At 42.2% G+C, this 16,675-nt stretch overlaps 3 protein-coding genes across 5 annotated transcripts; 2 read left to right on the top strand and 1 right to left on the bottom strand.

Moving 5' to 3' along the window:
* Positions 1–413: 413 nt before the first annotated feature.
* Positions 414–5,484, top strand: lctlb (lactase-like b; the record flags this gene model as incomplete). Its single annotated transcript, XM_080474634.1, has 14 exons — positions 414–540; positions 666–826; positions 1,545–1,632; positions 1,723–1,832; positions 1,915–2,043; positions 2,147–2,242; positions 2,328–2,382; positions 3,011–3,172; positions 3,372–3,649; positions 3,758–3,884; positions 3,962–4,161; positions 4,262–4,325; positions 5,108–5,152; positions 5,369–5,484. 14 exons carry the CDS (start codon positions 414–416, stop codon positions 5,482–5,484), a joined length of 1,758 nt encoding a protein of 585 aa, XP_080330760.1.
* Positions 5,485–5,522: 38 nt separating this feature from the next.
* zwilch (zwilch kinetochore protein) lies at positions 5,523–11,634 on the bottom strand. Of its 3 annotated transcripts, none has more exons than XM_080474351.1 (18): positions 11,461–11,634; positions 11,208–11,250; positions 10,799–10,891; positions 10,359–10,534; positions 10,044–10,234; positions 9,882–9,961; positions 9,649–9,804; positions 9,405–9,476; positions 9,225–9,318; positions 8,536–8,588; positions 8,337–8,433; positions 8,157–8,236; positions 7,892–8,048; positions 7,719–7,747; positions 7,495–7,631; positions 7,312–7,407; positions 6,050–6,165; positions 5,523–5,957 (listed from the first exon to the last, which is right to left on the bottom strand). In XM_080474351.1, the coding sequence occupies exons 1-18, from the start codon at positions 11,508–11,510 to the stop codon at positions 5,869–5,871; spliced, it is 1,809 nt and encodes a 602-aa protein (XP_080330477.1). In that variant the 5' UTR covers positions 11,511–11,634; the 3' UTR covers positions 5,523–5,868. The 3 variants fall into 3 exon arrangements, with proteins under 3 accessions (XP_080330477.1, XP_080330476.1, XP_080330478.1); XM_080474350.1 differs by having other exon boundaries at positions 11,208–11,290; positions 11,461–11,632; XM_080474352.1 differs by lacking the exon at positions 11,208–11,250 and having other exon boundaries at positions 11,461–11,630.
* A 221-nt stretch (positions 11,635–11,855) lies between these two features.
* Positions 11,856–15,412, top strand: rpl4 (ribosomal protein L4). The gene is made up of 10 exons (XM_080476156.1): positions 11,856–12,144; positions 12,604–12,775; positions 12,903–13,009; positions 13,244–13,382; positions 13,624–13,748; positions 14,094–14,223; positions 14,453–14,609; positions 14,793–14,876; positions 15,070–15,190; positions 15,276–15,412. Exons 1-10 carry the CDS (start codon positions 12,142–12,144, stop codon positions 15,354–15,356), a joined length of 1,119 nt encoding a protein of 372 aa, XP_080332282.1. The 5' UTR covers positions 11,856–12,141; the 3' UTR covers positions 15,357–15,412.
* Positions 15,413–16,675: the final 1,263 nt, after the last annotated feature.

Below are 16,675 nucleotides of genomic sequence, written 5' to 3'. Positions count from 1 at the left end.
CATTGTCCTGTGATTGCGTACCGTAATTATATCAACCACTCTGACATTAGCTTTGCTTACAGAGGTAAAACCATCGTTTGTATGGGATCTGCCTGCCTCAGCAAGTTGAGCTTACACTCCATTGAGTTTGAAAAGCAGCATTTGGTATTGCATTAGGGACATGGGACCCCCCACAGTCCATCATCACGTTGGATGGTTCCAGACCGCTTGTGATTCTAAAAGAAAACACTTTGTCTCTTCTATAAATTAATGTTTTGGTATTAACAAACATGATTGCAAACATCTGTTTATTCTGGCTGGGATGCAACACGTTTGCTCCAGAGCGTGCACGGTGAATGGCTCTTGTCTGTGTTCAGACGTCAGAGAGGGCCCGGAGAACGAGACCGTGTCTGTGCTGCTGACCCCGGAGTACCATGCTGCCCCGCTGTGCAGTCGGTGTGTGCCATGTGCTTGTGTTGGTGCTGTGTCTGTCTGCGGCTGAGGACTTCGACTGGACAAAGAACGACCGCGGCTCCTTCTATTATGGCACTTTTCCAGCTGGTATGGACAATTTAGAAAGATGTAGCTTTTTTATTTTTGTTTTTTTTTAATAAAACCTTTGCTATTAGTACCCCCAAGCTGCTTGAAACATGTAAATGTGACCTATTTGTGTTGTGTTTTGTTAGGATTTTCGTGGGGTGCCGGAGGTTCAGCCTATCAGACAGAAGGAGCCTGGGACACAGATGGAAAAGGACTGAGCATTTGGGACGTGTTCAGTCACAAGAAAGGCAAAGTCCAACAAAATGACACTGGGGATTCGTCTTGTGAGGGCTACTACAAAGTCAAGGTGGAGTTATTTAAGAGCAGAATTAGCAAAAGTTCTCACATCCTTTTCTCAAGTAGAAGCACAGACACTTGTGCGAATAAAGAAGTTCCAATTCAGCTTCTTTACTAAAGTAGAAGTATAAAAGTAGCACATAATTAAAAATAGAGATACATTTTTTTGGTTTTTATTGATACACAAGGCCCTTTTAAGGCACATTAACCCTTTTTCCATTGTAGAGGTGGCGTCATATGCACATGTTGGACTCACACATATATACAGTACTGTGGTTATTGAAGTAGTAAACTATGTCAGCATGGATATACAGTTTAATCGCAGTAACACACATTAGAAACTAAATAATTTTCTGAATTAAACAGAAAACTGGTCACAACCTGACTGGACTTAATAAATAAAAGACTTCTGTGAATTCAGTTCAAAAGTTTTATGTTTGAAACAGGAAGTATTGGCATTAAACCATTTTTAATGTAACCTGATTACTGCTACAATTTCCATTTTGATAACTGTTACCATCAGCTGCTTTGACCCTTTTTACTGTAACTGGATCGTTGAAAAAAAGTTATAAACCATTTCCCAGAATTGAAGAAGTGAAAAATACAAATGCTTTTGTTCAAGCACAGGGAGTAAACTTTTACTTTCCAGCTCTGGTTATTTTTTTCAGGGATGCGGTAGAAGTTAAAACAAGTCTCTTCACTCCGTCTGCTGTGTATTCTCTGTACAGGACGATGTTTCCCTGATGAAGGAGCTGAAGCTCAACCACTATCGCTTCTCCATCTCATGGCCCAGACTCATTCCCACGGGCATAAAGTGTAAGTTACCCGCTGTCAATTCCTGCTTTTTGGAAGTCATTTCACACATCAGATAATCCCCTCTTAATAGTTACTTAACTTTATTTGCAGCCGACCACATAAACGAAAAAGGAATACAGTACTACGATCACCTGATCGACCATCTGCTGGAGAACAAAATCACCCCCATTGTTACCCTGTATCACTGGGATCTTCCACAGGTTGGTGTGACAATACTGCCAATTCACCAGTTAAACCTTAAGAACTTTGTTAAATGACTCAGTGGATTCTTTGATTTTCTAGGTCTTGCAGGAGAAATACGGTGGATGGCAAAACATAAGCATGGTCAATCATTTCAATGAATTTGCAAACCTGTGCTTTGAAAAATTTGGCAACCGGGTGAAATACTGGATCACGTTCAACAATCCCTGGGTATGTTCTCGGCCAATTCTTGAAACAGTTTCTAACATTTGTCTTTAAAGATGTATACGTCCTAAAAAAACCAAAGTGTTATTGTGCTGACATATAACTCCAGTCTGCAGCAGTTGAAGGCTATGAGACGGGTGAACATGCTCCCGGCCTGAAGCTGAGAGGAACAGGAGCTTACAAAGCCGCGCACCACATGATAAAGGTACGGACCCGACATTGTGACAGATCCAGGTACCAAAGTCATTCAGCAATAAGCAAACTTTAAACCAAATTGTTCTGCTTTATAGGCACATGCCAAAGTTTGGCACACGTATGATTCTCAATGGAGGGCAAAGCAAAAAGGTAAACAAGCTCAAAACTGGAATATTAACCTGTATTGTGGTATGAAAGTTCAATCTTGATTATAGTATATACTAATATATTGTAAAATGTAACCAAAGTGGCTTCACGCAGTCCAGTCATTAGATGGTGCACATAGCTCTTTCTTTGTGTTTCTTTGGTAAATCATCTGAGCTGTCAGCTGTACGGGACTAACAAAGTTACATTAGTCAGCTGGAGGAAGGACCAAAGTTACTCCAGTCGGAGGAAGATGCTGTTTAATCTTGATGTTATAGAGCTTTGTGAAAAAATAAAGAAAAGAAGCAGCAACAAAACAGCTGAGGTAAACCAACATGCATACAGCGACTGGATCTATAAAGGCATGTTAATGTTATTTACTGCTGCGAGTTCATTACAGGCGGGTTTTATGTTGCCGTGAGGAGGACTGACCTGGATCAGCTTTACTGACCTGCTCCTGAAGTAAACAGGAGTTTGGTAAAGTAATAACCTCTAGGAGAGCAGTCTGTGACGCTAAAAGAAATACGCAAGTCATGAGCGCATGAGTTCCTGTCAGGTGACTTTATAGTGACTCGGGTTCTGTATGTCGCTCTGAGTGATGATCTCTGTTGAGAGCTGCTCTTCCTCTCTGCAGGTCTGGTTGGCATCTCCCTGTCGGGGGACTGGGGGGAGCCGGTAGACATTAGTAACCAGAAGGACATTGAAGCCGCTGAGAGATACGTCCAGTTCTACCTGGGCTGGTTTGCCACGCCTATCTTTCACGGAGACTATCCTCAAGTCATGAAAGACTTTATCGGTGAGTTGAACTGTTGATACCGAAGTAGTCTTGGTCAGTCGCCTGATGATTATTGCTCTGTGTGTGTGTGTGTGTGTGTGTGTGTGTGTGTGTGTGTGTGTGTGTGTGTGTGTGTGTGTGTGTGTGTGTGTGTGTGTGTGTGTGTGTGTGTGTGTGTGTGTGTGTGTGTGTGTGTGTGTGTGTGTGTGTGTGTGTGTAGGAAGGAAAAGTGTCCAGCAGGGCCTCGGGACATCTCGACTGCCTGCATTTTCTCCACAAGAGAAGAGCTACATGAAGGGCACCTGCGACTTTCTTGGCATCGGTCATTTCACCACACGCTACATCACCCAGAAGAACAACCCGTCCGGCCGAAGCGGCAACACTTACTTCACCGACAGGGACCTGGCTGAACTGGTTGACCCGCGGTGGCCTGACCCGGGTTCTGAGTGGCTCTACTCTGTGCCGTGGGGTTTCAGACGTCTGCTCAATTTCGTCAAGGTGACTCTTTTGCAGACTTTTCAAAGCGTGCTCTGCACCCCAGCTGAATCGCCGCTCTAATTAAACTGCAACTCACTGCACCTCATATCGATTTTGTTTCCCGTCTAGACTCAGTACGGGAACCCAATGATTTATGTGACTGAGAACGGCGTCTCGGAGAAGATGCTGTGCACAGAGCTGTGTGACGACTGGAGGATACATTATTATAAAGACTATATCAATGAGATGCTGAAAGGTGAACGAGCGCAGACATCGCGCACACGTGTGAAAGTCGTGTCACCGTCTCACTCTCTGTCCTCCGTTGTCGTTCAGCCATCAGAGACGGCGTGAATGTGAAGGGCTACACCGCCTGGTCCCTGCTGGACAAGTTCGAGTGGGATGAGGGCTACTCTGAAAGATTCGGCCTGTACTACGTGGACTTCAGGAACAAAAACAAGCCCCGCTATCCCAAAGCGTCCGTTCAGTTTTACAAACGCGTCATCAGCTCCAACGGATTTCCCAATCAGCGCGAGGTGAGACGACGGGACGAGGGCCTGCCTCTGCCAACGGGAGCTCAAAACTCTGACGAAACGAGTCACTGATTACCTGCATTTGTCCTTTGAATCTCTGCAGGTTGAAAACTGGAGAAGGAAGGCCGTTGAGACGTGTTCTTCTAGCAACCAGCTCCTGGCGGCAGGTCAGTTTACATTTGACATCCGCGATGCTTTCCAGTGATACATGAACCACTAGCTGGGGTAAACAAAGATTGGGGCCCAAATAATAATAATAATAATTTTTTTTTTTTTAAATCTACAACGAAAAGCAGGACAGGACTATGAAGAAACATTATTTTTGAAATTTGATCTGAAATTGTATTTCAAGGATCTCAGAATACTAGTTGTTTTGTTAACAAATTAACAAAAAAAGCACAGAAAAGGCAAACCTGGTTTCAAGAACCTTTCAGAGTATCTGAGATATCTTCTTTGTTTGCCCCTACAGCTAGAAGAAAGGCCCAGGAACATGCAGAAATGCCAAAGGTTTGGCCAGTGCATGATGAAGTTTAGGGTACATGTCTAATTGTGATTTGTCTATTTGTGCCTGTGTGGTTTTACTGACTGACTGACAGCATTGGGCTTCCGCAGTTTGACACTAACACGTTGTTGTTGTTTTTTTTAAAAAACGGGGAAAAAAATGAAATCAGCAAAAAGAGCACTCTTGATTTTACCACAGCTCCTCGATCAGCTCACTGCTGGAATTGTGTCCAGAGTATTTCGAATTAGCAAGAGCGTCTTTGTGAACCTGCAGACGCCCTAACGAAATTAAATGAAGAAAATATACTCGACGGTCGAGACATTTTCAAAAACATTTTTGCACCACTTCAGATGCTGCTTCATGAAATATTTGCCACTGGCTGAATGCAGTTCTCAAAGGGTTAACATGTCATTCATCAACTCTGAGTACTTTTTCTTCTCTTGTTAGAGGAACAGCGGAGTACTGCTGCCAATATTCTAAGACTTATACATGGTAAGGAATCCCTCGTGCTCACTGTGAATCAGATTAAATATGATTTCGTGTCGGGGGAAAACATTAACCCTTTGAGTGCTGTGCTTAAGCATCATTACTCGCTTCAGGAGTGTCTGCAGTCTGCTGTGGTGCGAGCCTGTTGGTAATGTGTGTGTGTGTGTGTGTGTGTGTGTGTGTGTGTGTGTGTGTGTGTGTGTGTGTGTGTGTGTTTTGCAGACCCTTTGACGAGCCACATGGAGATGGTAACTGAGATCGTTGTTCCCACTGTGTGCACGCTATCCATTTTGCTCAGTGCCATCTTCCTCATGTTCCTGCTGCGGAGGCGGAACTAGAAAGTGTGCATGTTTACAACGATACGCTCACACAAGATTGGCCTTAGGTGCATCATTTCTTTATTGAAATATGTGTGAACAAGAACATATTATTTGAACTGAATTTACCAAGTGATTTCACTCATTTGATGTGCATTCAATATTTGCTGTAATGTATTTCATCAGTCTTCAGTAATGAGTTGAACAGAAGATGCTGGAGCAGTGTGGAAGGATATTCCCTCAACAAGTAGTTGAGTTTTTATCAATGAAATACTGTAGTGGAACATTGCCATTGCAGGCAGTTCATGTGGCTCCTCTTACGAATTTAAATCAGATCACTGTTAAGCTGCAAATGTAATAATAAAGATGCAAAAAAGTGACGACTGTGAATCTGTACATGTAAATTCATGCAAAGCTGGCGAGGCTGCAGCACACCATAGTGGAGAAGAAAGCAGGATCCTCACAGTCCCCGTTCACCGTTTCATTTGGGTATTCTAAAAACACAAACGGTTAAGAAGTAAACATGTTATTTGTACTTTCATGAGGCGGTAAGTACTCAAGTACTCATCTGGAGAGGAGGCATCACCTGCGTCAAAGAGGACGTGATCAATCAGTGGTCTGTCGCTGAGCTGTAAGCACGTCCGGACCTCACGAGGCCCGTGGCCACTCGACACTTGAACGCCCCACAGCACTGGATGCTCTCTGTGAAACACACAGACATGAGGCAACAGCAGCTATGAACAGCTGGGATCAGAAATATCTTCTAATGTTGTGAGTCCAATGTAAAGATACCAGACGTGAAGTCAATCAGCAAAAATATTCAGCCACCATCGCTCCATCCCTCTAAATGACAATTCATATTTTTCAGCCAACGCCTTGCCATTGCTCCATGAATTAGACTGTAAGCCTAAAAACAGACCATCTCTCAATGATTTCCTATCACCCCCCTAATTATGCTTCATCCACCACAATCACAGTAGAAGCGACTCATGAGGCAACTGCGAAACATCAGTAAAGAATCCATCAAAAACAGAAGCAGCATGACTTGAGAAGTAAATATCTGAGAATGTATGCCAACAAATAAAACACCTGGGACGACACAAAGTCAGACGTTATCCCCCTGTGCTATCTGTACAGTCTGCACACATCAGTGAAAACCACTTAGAAAAGAGACTTCTCCAAATAGTGTTGTGTTTTTGCTTTCAACCTTGTTCTATTTCTTTAGCTCCGCGGTCAAAGCAATTTTATCTTATTTTAAGTGTAATAATAAAAAAAAGAAATGCTGTGTCCTTGACTGTTACCATGTTTGCTGCTCAGTCAGAACTCCCTCAGTGACACGATGCCTCGATTATTTTATCTTCTTAAATGTGTTTTTATTTAGCTTATCTGATGACCCTAAAAAAAAGGTCATCAGAAAACTTCCACCCCAGTCTCGTGATCCTTCCAGTCAGCAACAACTGAACTGTTTCCTGTGTAACTGTACTATCTAACCACAAGAGGGCAGTGAAGAGGGCAAAATATGGACTCTTCAATCACTTTTGCAATGAGTGGAAGGAGGCTGGAATGTGTGACCACATCAGGAACACCTCCGAGTACAGTTTCTCTCAAATGACGTGCAAAATACAAGGTATGAAAATGTGTATTTCTCAGAACAACACTGGACCAGATTTCTCATTACAAGTGGAGAAGAGCAGTGAACAGTAAAGCCAAACACAAATCTCCAACCTTCTGTTTTTATCTTTGTAATGTTTTTGAACTACAGGCACATCTCAAAGAATAAATAGAATTATAAAGAATAAATCAAGCTTCAAATATCTCAGTTTATGCAAAAAGGTTTGGACCCCTTACGTCTCGTAAAAATGGCAGATCAAAGCAGGTTTGATTTGGAGTTGGAATTCATGCTCTTCATCCTCTGGTGATGTTTTGTAGTGCTGCAAACAGGATCTATGAGAAAGAAAAGACTAATAAATGCACTCTAATCCTTCAATCAAAGCGAATCATTGAAAAAATAAAAAAACTTGAGAGATTTACTGAGTAAGAAGGAAGAGGCGGTCATATGGCAGAGCCAGGAAGGTGCTGCAGGTGACAACAATTTCCAGCAGATGGTGCAGCTTTCGCAGTCGGATCACTTGCTCCTGCAGACCAACCTCTGTGCTCAGGTAGTACCTCTGGACAAAATGAATGAAAGTGTCACGATGTGATGGAAAAATGTGAAGGGAAAAAAAACAATGTAATGAAAGCTGCATTAATCTCACCAAGTGGTTCAGAGTTGTCAGGTTTTCACCTGATGACCAAATAAATAGAAAAAGAAATGTCAATACTTACGGGGTTGGTTTTAATTATTTAATGCCAAGTATGACACTACAACAATCATGAACCAGTACATACAGAGCATTAAAAAAATCTAATAAAATAAAGACCAATTTACCAAGGAGGTAGTTGATGTAATCTTTCCTCATTTTGTCCAAACCCATCTCGAGTAGCATGCTGATGGGAGCGACGCCTGTCAGAGACACAGCATCGATCTGCTGGTGGTAACACTGCAGAATGAGTTTGCTGAGAGAGCTGCTGCTGTCTCTGTGAATCTGAGGGAAGTGAAAGAAAACACACAAAATGCATTTATAAAAAAAAAAACACGCCAGTCAACAATTTGTCATCTTTGATCCCTTTTCAATGGCTGCATCATTTCATACCCAGGGTTTGAGGTCGCTGCCTCTCAGAGCTTCAATGACCAACTTCAGACAATCTTCAATGTCCTGACAGGAAGTAACACCTACGATATAGAGCCCAAACGGGAAAAAAATGTTCACACTGTTTGCTTCTAATGATGAATCAAGTGATTCTAAGTTTTCTTCGTAGTAAAACTGACTCACTTTTTCTCATGAGAACCCACAGCTGCTCAACAAAATCCAGATCGCCTCTCTCCAAGAAAGAACTGAAAATAGGAGTCTCAGACTTTGGCTTTGTGTTCTTTGAGAAAAGAGGAAAAAGGCAAACAGTTTACCAAAAGTGCTATGAAATGAGCAAATCTTCAAACAAAAAAAAAAAAAAAAGCCGTTATAATATGTCCACCTCAGCTGTTTTGGTGGCCCGTTCTGGCACGGCCTTTGAAAAACTCTGAAGCTCTGAAAGCAAACACAGAAACGATAAGTGGCTAATGCTAAATGTCACATTCCAAAGCAAAGAACGCAATTTTGTATTTAACCTTCGGATGACAGATGCCGGGATTGATGTTGATTCTGAGGCTGTGGAATTGCTAAAAAAAAGTGTGTGTGCAGGTTCTCCTGCTCTTTTTCATTATAACTTCCGTTTTAGACGGCGAGAAGCTGAAGTTACAAGCTTCGCTGTGATTGGACCATTGTAGTGGGGAAGTCCGGGAGCCACTGTATTGACTATTAGACGCTTGTAAAGCTTTTTTTCTCTGCTACATGTGATAGTTGGTGTAGTCAGGAGGGACATGCCAAATTATGTCAGCAGAAACAGGATATGAATAAACTAGTTAATGAAAACAGGCTGGAGGCGAAAGACATTGTAAAGTAACAATGGATCAGGGGAGTTGTTGTCACAACGTAGCTGACAGGAGAGCTGATATGAAACATTATTTTGTGTTTTGACAGTTCAGAGGCGTTACAGATGATGTAAACAGACATCTTTACAAAAAAAACAACAAGATTTGTCCAGTCCTTTGTAGGCCTTTTACTTTTGTGAAAGGTTCAATGTGATACCTTCAAAATGTAAACAAACAATAACAATGCAGATACCTTCTACGTAAGCTTTGGTCAAACTAACGGCAGGTGTTCTTTCCAAAGGTTCCAGCCATTCAGTCTGACCAGTTCTCAAACCGTCAGCAAGCGTCTGAAATGACAGAGAACACAGACATTTAGCTGCACGTCGGATTATTGTTGTTACTTAGTCACGTTAGTTCACAGAAAAGCACAGACCTGAAGAAACTCCAACTCCCTGTACAGCTCGTACATTGGACTTCTCATGTCTCCGCTGGCAATTTTGATATTCTGTACATGAAGATAAAGTAAAAATTCACAAGGTGTTCAAACTTCTGTCTGTTTCTTCATCAATTAATTGTGCACTTATTGTTTGAAAAAAATGAACACCTTGTTCATATTCAGACTGAATTTTAAATGATGATTTTATAGGGGAGGAAAGGTGTTAATGATGGCTGCTCACTAGTATTGCCGTGGAGGACAGGGACGGGACCTCAAGGATGTTCTCCACACTGCTCCATTTCAAATCCACGGTCACACTACTCAGGGACTCAATCATGGTGTTTTCAACCATGGTGGAGCCAAACAAGTTGAACCTGGCACTGCCTTTAATCTCCATCTGGAAGAATCAATGGATGAAGTGTCAACAAACACTCTTTCAGACCAACTGGAACGTGAGAACGGAGTCTCACTTACCGAGGACGAGGGGTGCCGTTTCTTATGCTCTTGTTTCACGTCCTCTAAACTCATTAAAGATTTCTTGTCCACAGCGGAACCTTATGTGGAAAACAAAACAAAATGACACAAGAGTACTCGGCATACAAATGTAACTTTGTGAATGTGTGAGGGATACAGTACCTTTGCAGGTGACTGAGTACATCTTCACACCAGTCACTTTATTGGCCACGCAGACCGTTTCAGCTCCCAACCAGGTTGTCCCGGAAGGGTCCGACATGTCGCATCGCACCCACAGAGGTGGTAAGGGGGGCTTCTTGTCCACAGCCGACATATTAGGATTCTGAGATAACGTGTACCAGGAAAGCAACTGCCTACACATATTAAGAAATACACATTTTTGATTGTCATCTCAGTTTCTTGTATTTCCAGTATGTACAACCCTGCCTCCATGTCCTGTATTGAAATGAACATGAACGTATATTTCACAGTGGTCACCTTGCTTTTTTAACCGTGAGAGGCTGTGGTCCCAGTTCTGTCTGAAGACCACTGTCAGCATCATCTCCATCACCATCATCATCATTATTAGAATTAGAATCAGAATCAACATCATCATTATCACAATTTGACGATTCCTTCATTTGTTGAACATCTGGTTCAGTTGTTTTGGGAACCTAGACAGACAAAAATACAGTTCAGTGGTTAGTCCTATGAACATGAGATGTTGGTGTATCTTAAGTCAGAAGTGATGTATACTAAGTTCTGTTCTTTTTTTTTTTTTTAAACACATAACTGAAGATACATCTCAATGAATATTGAATGAGAAATGAATAGCATGTCAAAATTCATGTTTCTCAATTCAATTCAGCCAGAAAAACTTTTCTTTTTTAAAATAATCGAATAACTTAAGCCAGTGTATCATAATTGACATTACTCACGGTTTTCTCACAGACAAAGACGGTCTGACTGGCACAGTATAGAGTCCCCGCAGTGAGTCTGTCTCCCTTCATCTTCACTATTTGGATGTCATCCTGTAACCCCAAAGATATTCACACCATAACAAGTATTTACACCAGACCTACTGCATAAAGGCATCACTATTCACAACCCATGGTGTTTGATGCATGGATTGTCAGGTGTCTCAAAAAAAAAAAGTGGTTCTTTATATTTTATAATAGTTTTTATAACCTTTGTAAAACATAAAAATACAAAATAGCATACGATTATCAACAACCCCAATAAAGACTGAGACAATATGTAAGCAATAACAAATCATTATGTTTTACCAATCTCAGAAACTCATACATCGTTAAAACCTATCAAAGGTTTTTTCAAAAGTGAAATTACCTCGTATGTATGTGGATCACTGCTTCGCTCGTCTTGGAGATTTCTGGAATCCAGACGAGACCAATAAAAGAAAATAACTTTACCTTGAAAAGAATGCATTTAGCCACTAAATGCTCCAAACGCTACAAAACTGTCGTGTAGTGGCGTTTGGAGCAATGTTAAAACTTAAATTAAACAACTTTGATTGCCTTGTTTACTTTACAGAAATCAACTAGCTCCATTAACTGTAGAAACACATGAGGACAAAGCTTACCGGAGAGTGTCGGAAAACTCATTTGCTTTGGATATCACCTTTGCAAACATTGCAGAGTTTTGTCCCGGGTCTCCTTTTGATGTAAAAACGATTTATTCAAACTCAGGAGGGAAATTCAGGAGTGTTTCAGACGAAGTAAAGCAGTTGAGATTTTGACACTCGCGCGCTCTGTGCGGAGCGGATGGTGATGACGACACGAGGTCACAGGTCATCGCGTGTTTTAAGAAAATACGTAAAAAAGATTATTCATTACTCATAAATAAAATTAAAATGTTCAAAGGACAAGTGCAATACGAAAACTGTTGTGGAAAATGATAAATACGTCTTTATTTGAAAAAACGTTGTTGTAAAAAAAGTAGTTCGGTCCATATGTTAATCATCCGCCAACGTGGAACAGAGAAATAGTTCCGATGGCTGCAAAGAACTTCAAATTTTCTGTCATTTGAGTACATTTGGTCAGCTCTGTTTGAGTAATTATATTTTCTATGTACACTCAAGATATATTGCACGTATTTCCATGATGTTATTCAAACGTATAAGCGAGTTGATGTCCCTGGCGGAAGTGATGCGCTTTGAAGCGGAGGCATAAAACGTTCCGGATACATCACAGACTTCCTTTTTTACTGTGGCCGCCATAGCGTGAGGAGCGTGGTGTCGGCGAGCCTAAAATAAATACCGAAAATGGTGAGAAATAACACTTTTGTTACAGTTAATATACCAAGTTATATGTAAGAGAGTGTGTCACCGACTGTTAAAGACAAACAATACTGCATTTTGTGTATGAATACAGACAGGGTTGTGGTTTAGGGGAGCGGTGTATCAGTGCTGCCGATTAGCTAAGCTAACACGAGGAGCCATTTTGGAACGAAGTCAGTTACACGTGTGAGTTAGTCATTGAGGGATCTTTCAGTCACATTCTAGGCACGTTCAAATAAGTTTTGTACGGTCAACGTGCCCTAATCCGCATCATCAAGCATATTAACACTGAGTTGGTTTGAACCGGGCGCAAGTATACGGCAGCGTGAAGACAGGGATGCTAACTCATGTTAGGCCTCTGTTCACTTAATCTGAATCAAACTGTGTTCTGCTGGGTCTTGGCATCATTTACGATCACTGCTTGATAGTTTCCATCTTTCCGTCCAGGCCTGTGCCCGACCTCTTATCTCGGTTTTCTCCGAGAAAGGAGAATCTGCAGGCAAAAATGTGGTCATGCCTGCTGTGTTCAAGGCCCCAATTCGCCCCGATGTTGTCAATTTTGTGCACACCAACATGCGCAAGAACAGTCGCCAGCCCTATGCTGTCAGTGAGCTGGCAGGTGAGTGTTCTGACTTCCCTGAATTTGTACATTTGTTTTTTAGGTGTTGTAAATATTTACAGTGATGTGACTGCGAAAGTAATTTTTTCATTTATAGTACCACACTTGTGCTGTTTTTGATTTTTAGGCCACCAGACCAGCGCAGAGTCCTGGGGAACTGGAAGAGCTGTGGCCCGTATCCCCCGTGTGAGAGGTGGCGGTACTCATCGCTCTGGCCAGGGTGCTTTTGGAAATGTATCCCTTCCATAACTGAAAGCCCCCACAAATTGCACCCTTTAATTTGTATGCTGAAAGAAAATGTGACTTGCTATGATGGTGTAATTTGCGTCTGACTCTATGTCCAGTGACAGATTGCCGTCTGTCGCATACTGGCATAGCTGGTTGATGAACTTTGAAGTCTGAGCAGGTACCCTTAATTAGTATTGGTGCACCTTCATTTGGTGTTTGAGCGCCTTGACTCGTGTCTAGATGTGCCGTGGTGGACGCATGTTTGCCCCCACGAAAACCTGGCGCCGCTGGCACCGCAGGATCAACACACCCCAGAAGCGCTATGCCATCTGCTCTGCTCTGGCTGCTTCTGCCATCCCCGCACTTGTGATGTCAAAGGGTAAGTAAAGTGAAAAGATGCACTTGATGTATAAAGCTTTTAATAAGGTTCATTGGGGTTAACTTGTGACTTGTCATGATGGTGTAATTTGCGTCTGATCCTGTGGACAGTGACAGTTGCCTGCTGTCTCTATGCTGTCACGGGATATTGATGTATGTTAAATTCTGAACAAGACACAGCTACACTGAGCATAATGGTAAATCAAGGGGAACACTTATGTGAACACGTTTGTGTCAATTAGGGCATCGCATTGAGGAGATCCCCGAGGTTCCACTGGTGGTTGAAGACAAAGTTGAGGGCTACAAGAAGACCAAGGAGGCTGTGCTCCTTCTGAAGAAGCTTAAAGCCTGGAATGACATCAAGAAGGTACATTTTGATTCCAGCTGTATACTGGGAAAAGAAGATTGATACAACTGTTACCTGAATTAAAACAAAAGCCTCCAGTTTATCCTGCGGGTGATGCAGCCTGTAACATTGTGCTTAAACCACAAATATCAAGTTAATATGTTCAGATTTCTGTTAATCATTGCATTTGTCACATTTATGAATATTGATTGTCAAATACTAAAAATTTAAAGCCACAGCACCGACAAAGGATCAAACGCATCACTTGGTTGGTGCAGTTCTAAAAGTTTAAACCGTTTATGTTGAGCACTTGGAAGTTTTGGTTGCATGTTCATGTGAAGTATTTCTTATAATTTGTGTCTCTAGGTCTACGCCTCTCAGCGCATGCGTGCTGGTAAGGGTAAGATGAGGAATCGCCGACGTATTCAGCGCAGAGGACCGTGCATCATCTACAACCAAGATGCCGGCCTCACCAAGGCCTTCAGAAATATCCCAGGTAAACTTTAATGTGGAGACATATATTTTTATATTTGCAGTGCATCTTGAGTTCAGAGATTTCAAATTTAGATTAAGATGAAAATGTCAGTGAAGTGGCTGGCACCGCTTTGCAGAATTCTTTATTTCTCAGCTTATGTTTTAAATATTGTAACATTAACTATAATTTATTTTAATTTAATGTACTCTTGAGCTTGCAGGCCATTAGTTAATCTTGCTGTATTTTAAAGGCATCACCCTGCAGAACGTGAACAAGCTGAACCTGCTGCGTCTGGCTCCTGGTGGTCATGTTGGCCGCTTCTGCATCTGGACCGAGAGCGCCTTCCGCAAGCTGGACGAGCTGTACGGCACCTGGCGTAAACCCTCCTCCCTCAAGATCGACTACAAGTGAGTTGTGAGCACGGCCACATATGTACAGTGTCGGTCACAATGATGAGCTTCTACTTCGGTCCGTGTTTTTGAACATAATGATATTTATTGAAGTTCTGAGTTTGAGCAACACAACTGTCAAAAGGAACACTTTTGTTTACTTGTGTGTGAAACTGAAATTCCTGATGGTTCTTGTTTCAGCCTGCCAATGCACAAGATGACAAACACAGACCTGAGCAGGATCCTGAAGAGTCAGGAGATCCAGAAGGCACTCCGTGCACCCGAGTAAGCACTCCTTTGCACTTTTTTTTTTTATAAATACATCGTTGGCTCGTTGACTATGATGATTTCTTACTTCGGTCCGTGTTGCTGAACCCTGATTATTTGGAAGTCCTGAGTGATGCAAGAAAGTTTTATCACTGAAGTCTGAGTTAATTGTCTTTCACACTGTTCACACTGAGTCGTTTTGTCACTGCAGCAAGAAGATCAATCGCAGAGTACTTAAGAAGAATCCTCTGAAGAACCTGCAGATCATGCTCAAACTGAACCCTTACGCCAAGACAGCGAGACGTCACGCCATCCTGAAGCATGACCCTGCGGTGAGAACCTTGGCTGGTAGAAGTGCAGGCAGAAGTTCTGAACGTATTTACTGAAGGTGACAGACTTCTTCTGGTCTCTCCATAGATCAAGGCCAAGATGCTGAAACCTAAGAAGAGGCCTGCAAAGAAGAAGGGAGCACCTGCAAAGCCCAAACCCACGGCGTAAAGCTGTTCATTCAGACTGGAGTTCAGTGATGAATAAATAAGTTGTTTGAAATACGAGTCAAACCCGTCGTTTACTTTCAATTCACAAGACTTGTTTATTTTCATAGAAGCTTACAAAGATTAGACTCTGGCACTGTAAAGACTTCAGGGTGGGGGTTGGGGGGTCGAGCACACAGGGTGAGCAGCTTAATAGTTCATCTTTAGCAAAAGATGGCTTTTCAAGCAGGCCTGCAAATAGGCCTAAACAATTATTTAACATATTTTCACTTGGCAACTGGGGCACCTGAATATACTTTAAAAAAAACCAAAAGGTGATGGTTCAAGTAAGAAAATTCCTCATTGTGTAATACCTACCCTAAACTGCTTCAAGTCTGCTACTGGTAAGTGCAAGATGAGGAATGGCAGAGGTATCCAGCGCAGAGGGCCGTGCATCATCTACAATCAAGACACCAGCCTCGGGCCTTCAGAAATATCCCAGGTAAACTTTAATGTGGAGTCTTTTACTGTGACTTAATTTCTTAAACTTGCAGTGTAACTGAACTCTGATTACAAATCAAGATGGAAATGGTGAGTGAAGTGGCTAACACTGCTTTGCAAAAGATTTTCTTTAAACTTACTGTAACCTAATTTCTCATAATTTAATGTACTCTTGAGCTTGCAGGTCATTAGTTAATCTTGCTGTATTTTAAAGGCATCACCCTGCAGAACGTGAACAAGCTGAACCTGCTGTGTCTGGCTCCTGGTGGTCATGTTGGCCGCTTCTGCATCTGGACCGAGAGCGCCTTCCGCAAGCTGGACGAGCTGTACGGCACCTGGCGTAAACCCTCCTCCCTCAAGATCGACTACAAGTGAGTTGTGAGCACGGCCACATATGTACAGTGTCGGTCACAATGATGAGCTTCTACTTCGGTCCGTGTTTTTGAACATAATGATATTTATTGAAGTTCTGAGTTTGAGCAACACAACTGTCAAAAGGAACACTTTTGTTTACTTGTGTGTGAAACTGAAATTCCTGATGGTTCTTGTTTCAGCCTGCCAATGCACAAGATGACAAACACAGACCTGAGCAGGATCCTGAAGAGTCAGGAGATCCAGAAGGCACTCCGTGCACCCGAGTAAGCACTCCTTTGCACTTTTTTTTAATAAATACATCGTTGGCTCGTTGACTATGATGATTTCTTACTTCGGTCCGTGTTGCTGAACCCTGATTATTTGGAAGTCCTGAGTGATGCAAGAAAGTTTTATCACTGAAGTCTGAGTTGATTGTCTTTCACACTGTTCACACTGAGTCGTTTTGTCACTGCAGCAAGAAGATCAATC

This window comes from Lipophrys pholis (genome assembly GCF_963383615.2).
Source record: "Lipophrys pholis genome assembly, chromosome: 11".
Lineage (NCBI taxonomy): Eukaryota > Metazoa > Chordata > Actinopteri > Blenniiformes > Blenniidae > Lipophrys > Lipophrys pholis.
Note: the sequence above shows the minus strand (reverse complement) of the source record. Positions and strands in the feature narration are given on the sequence as shown.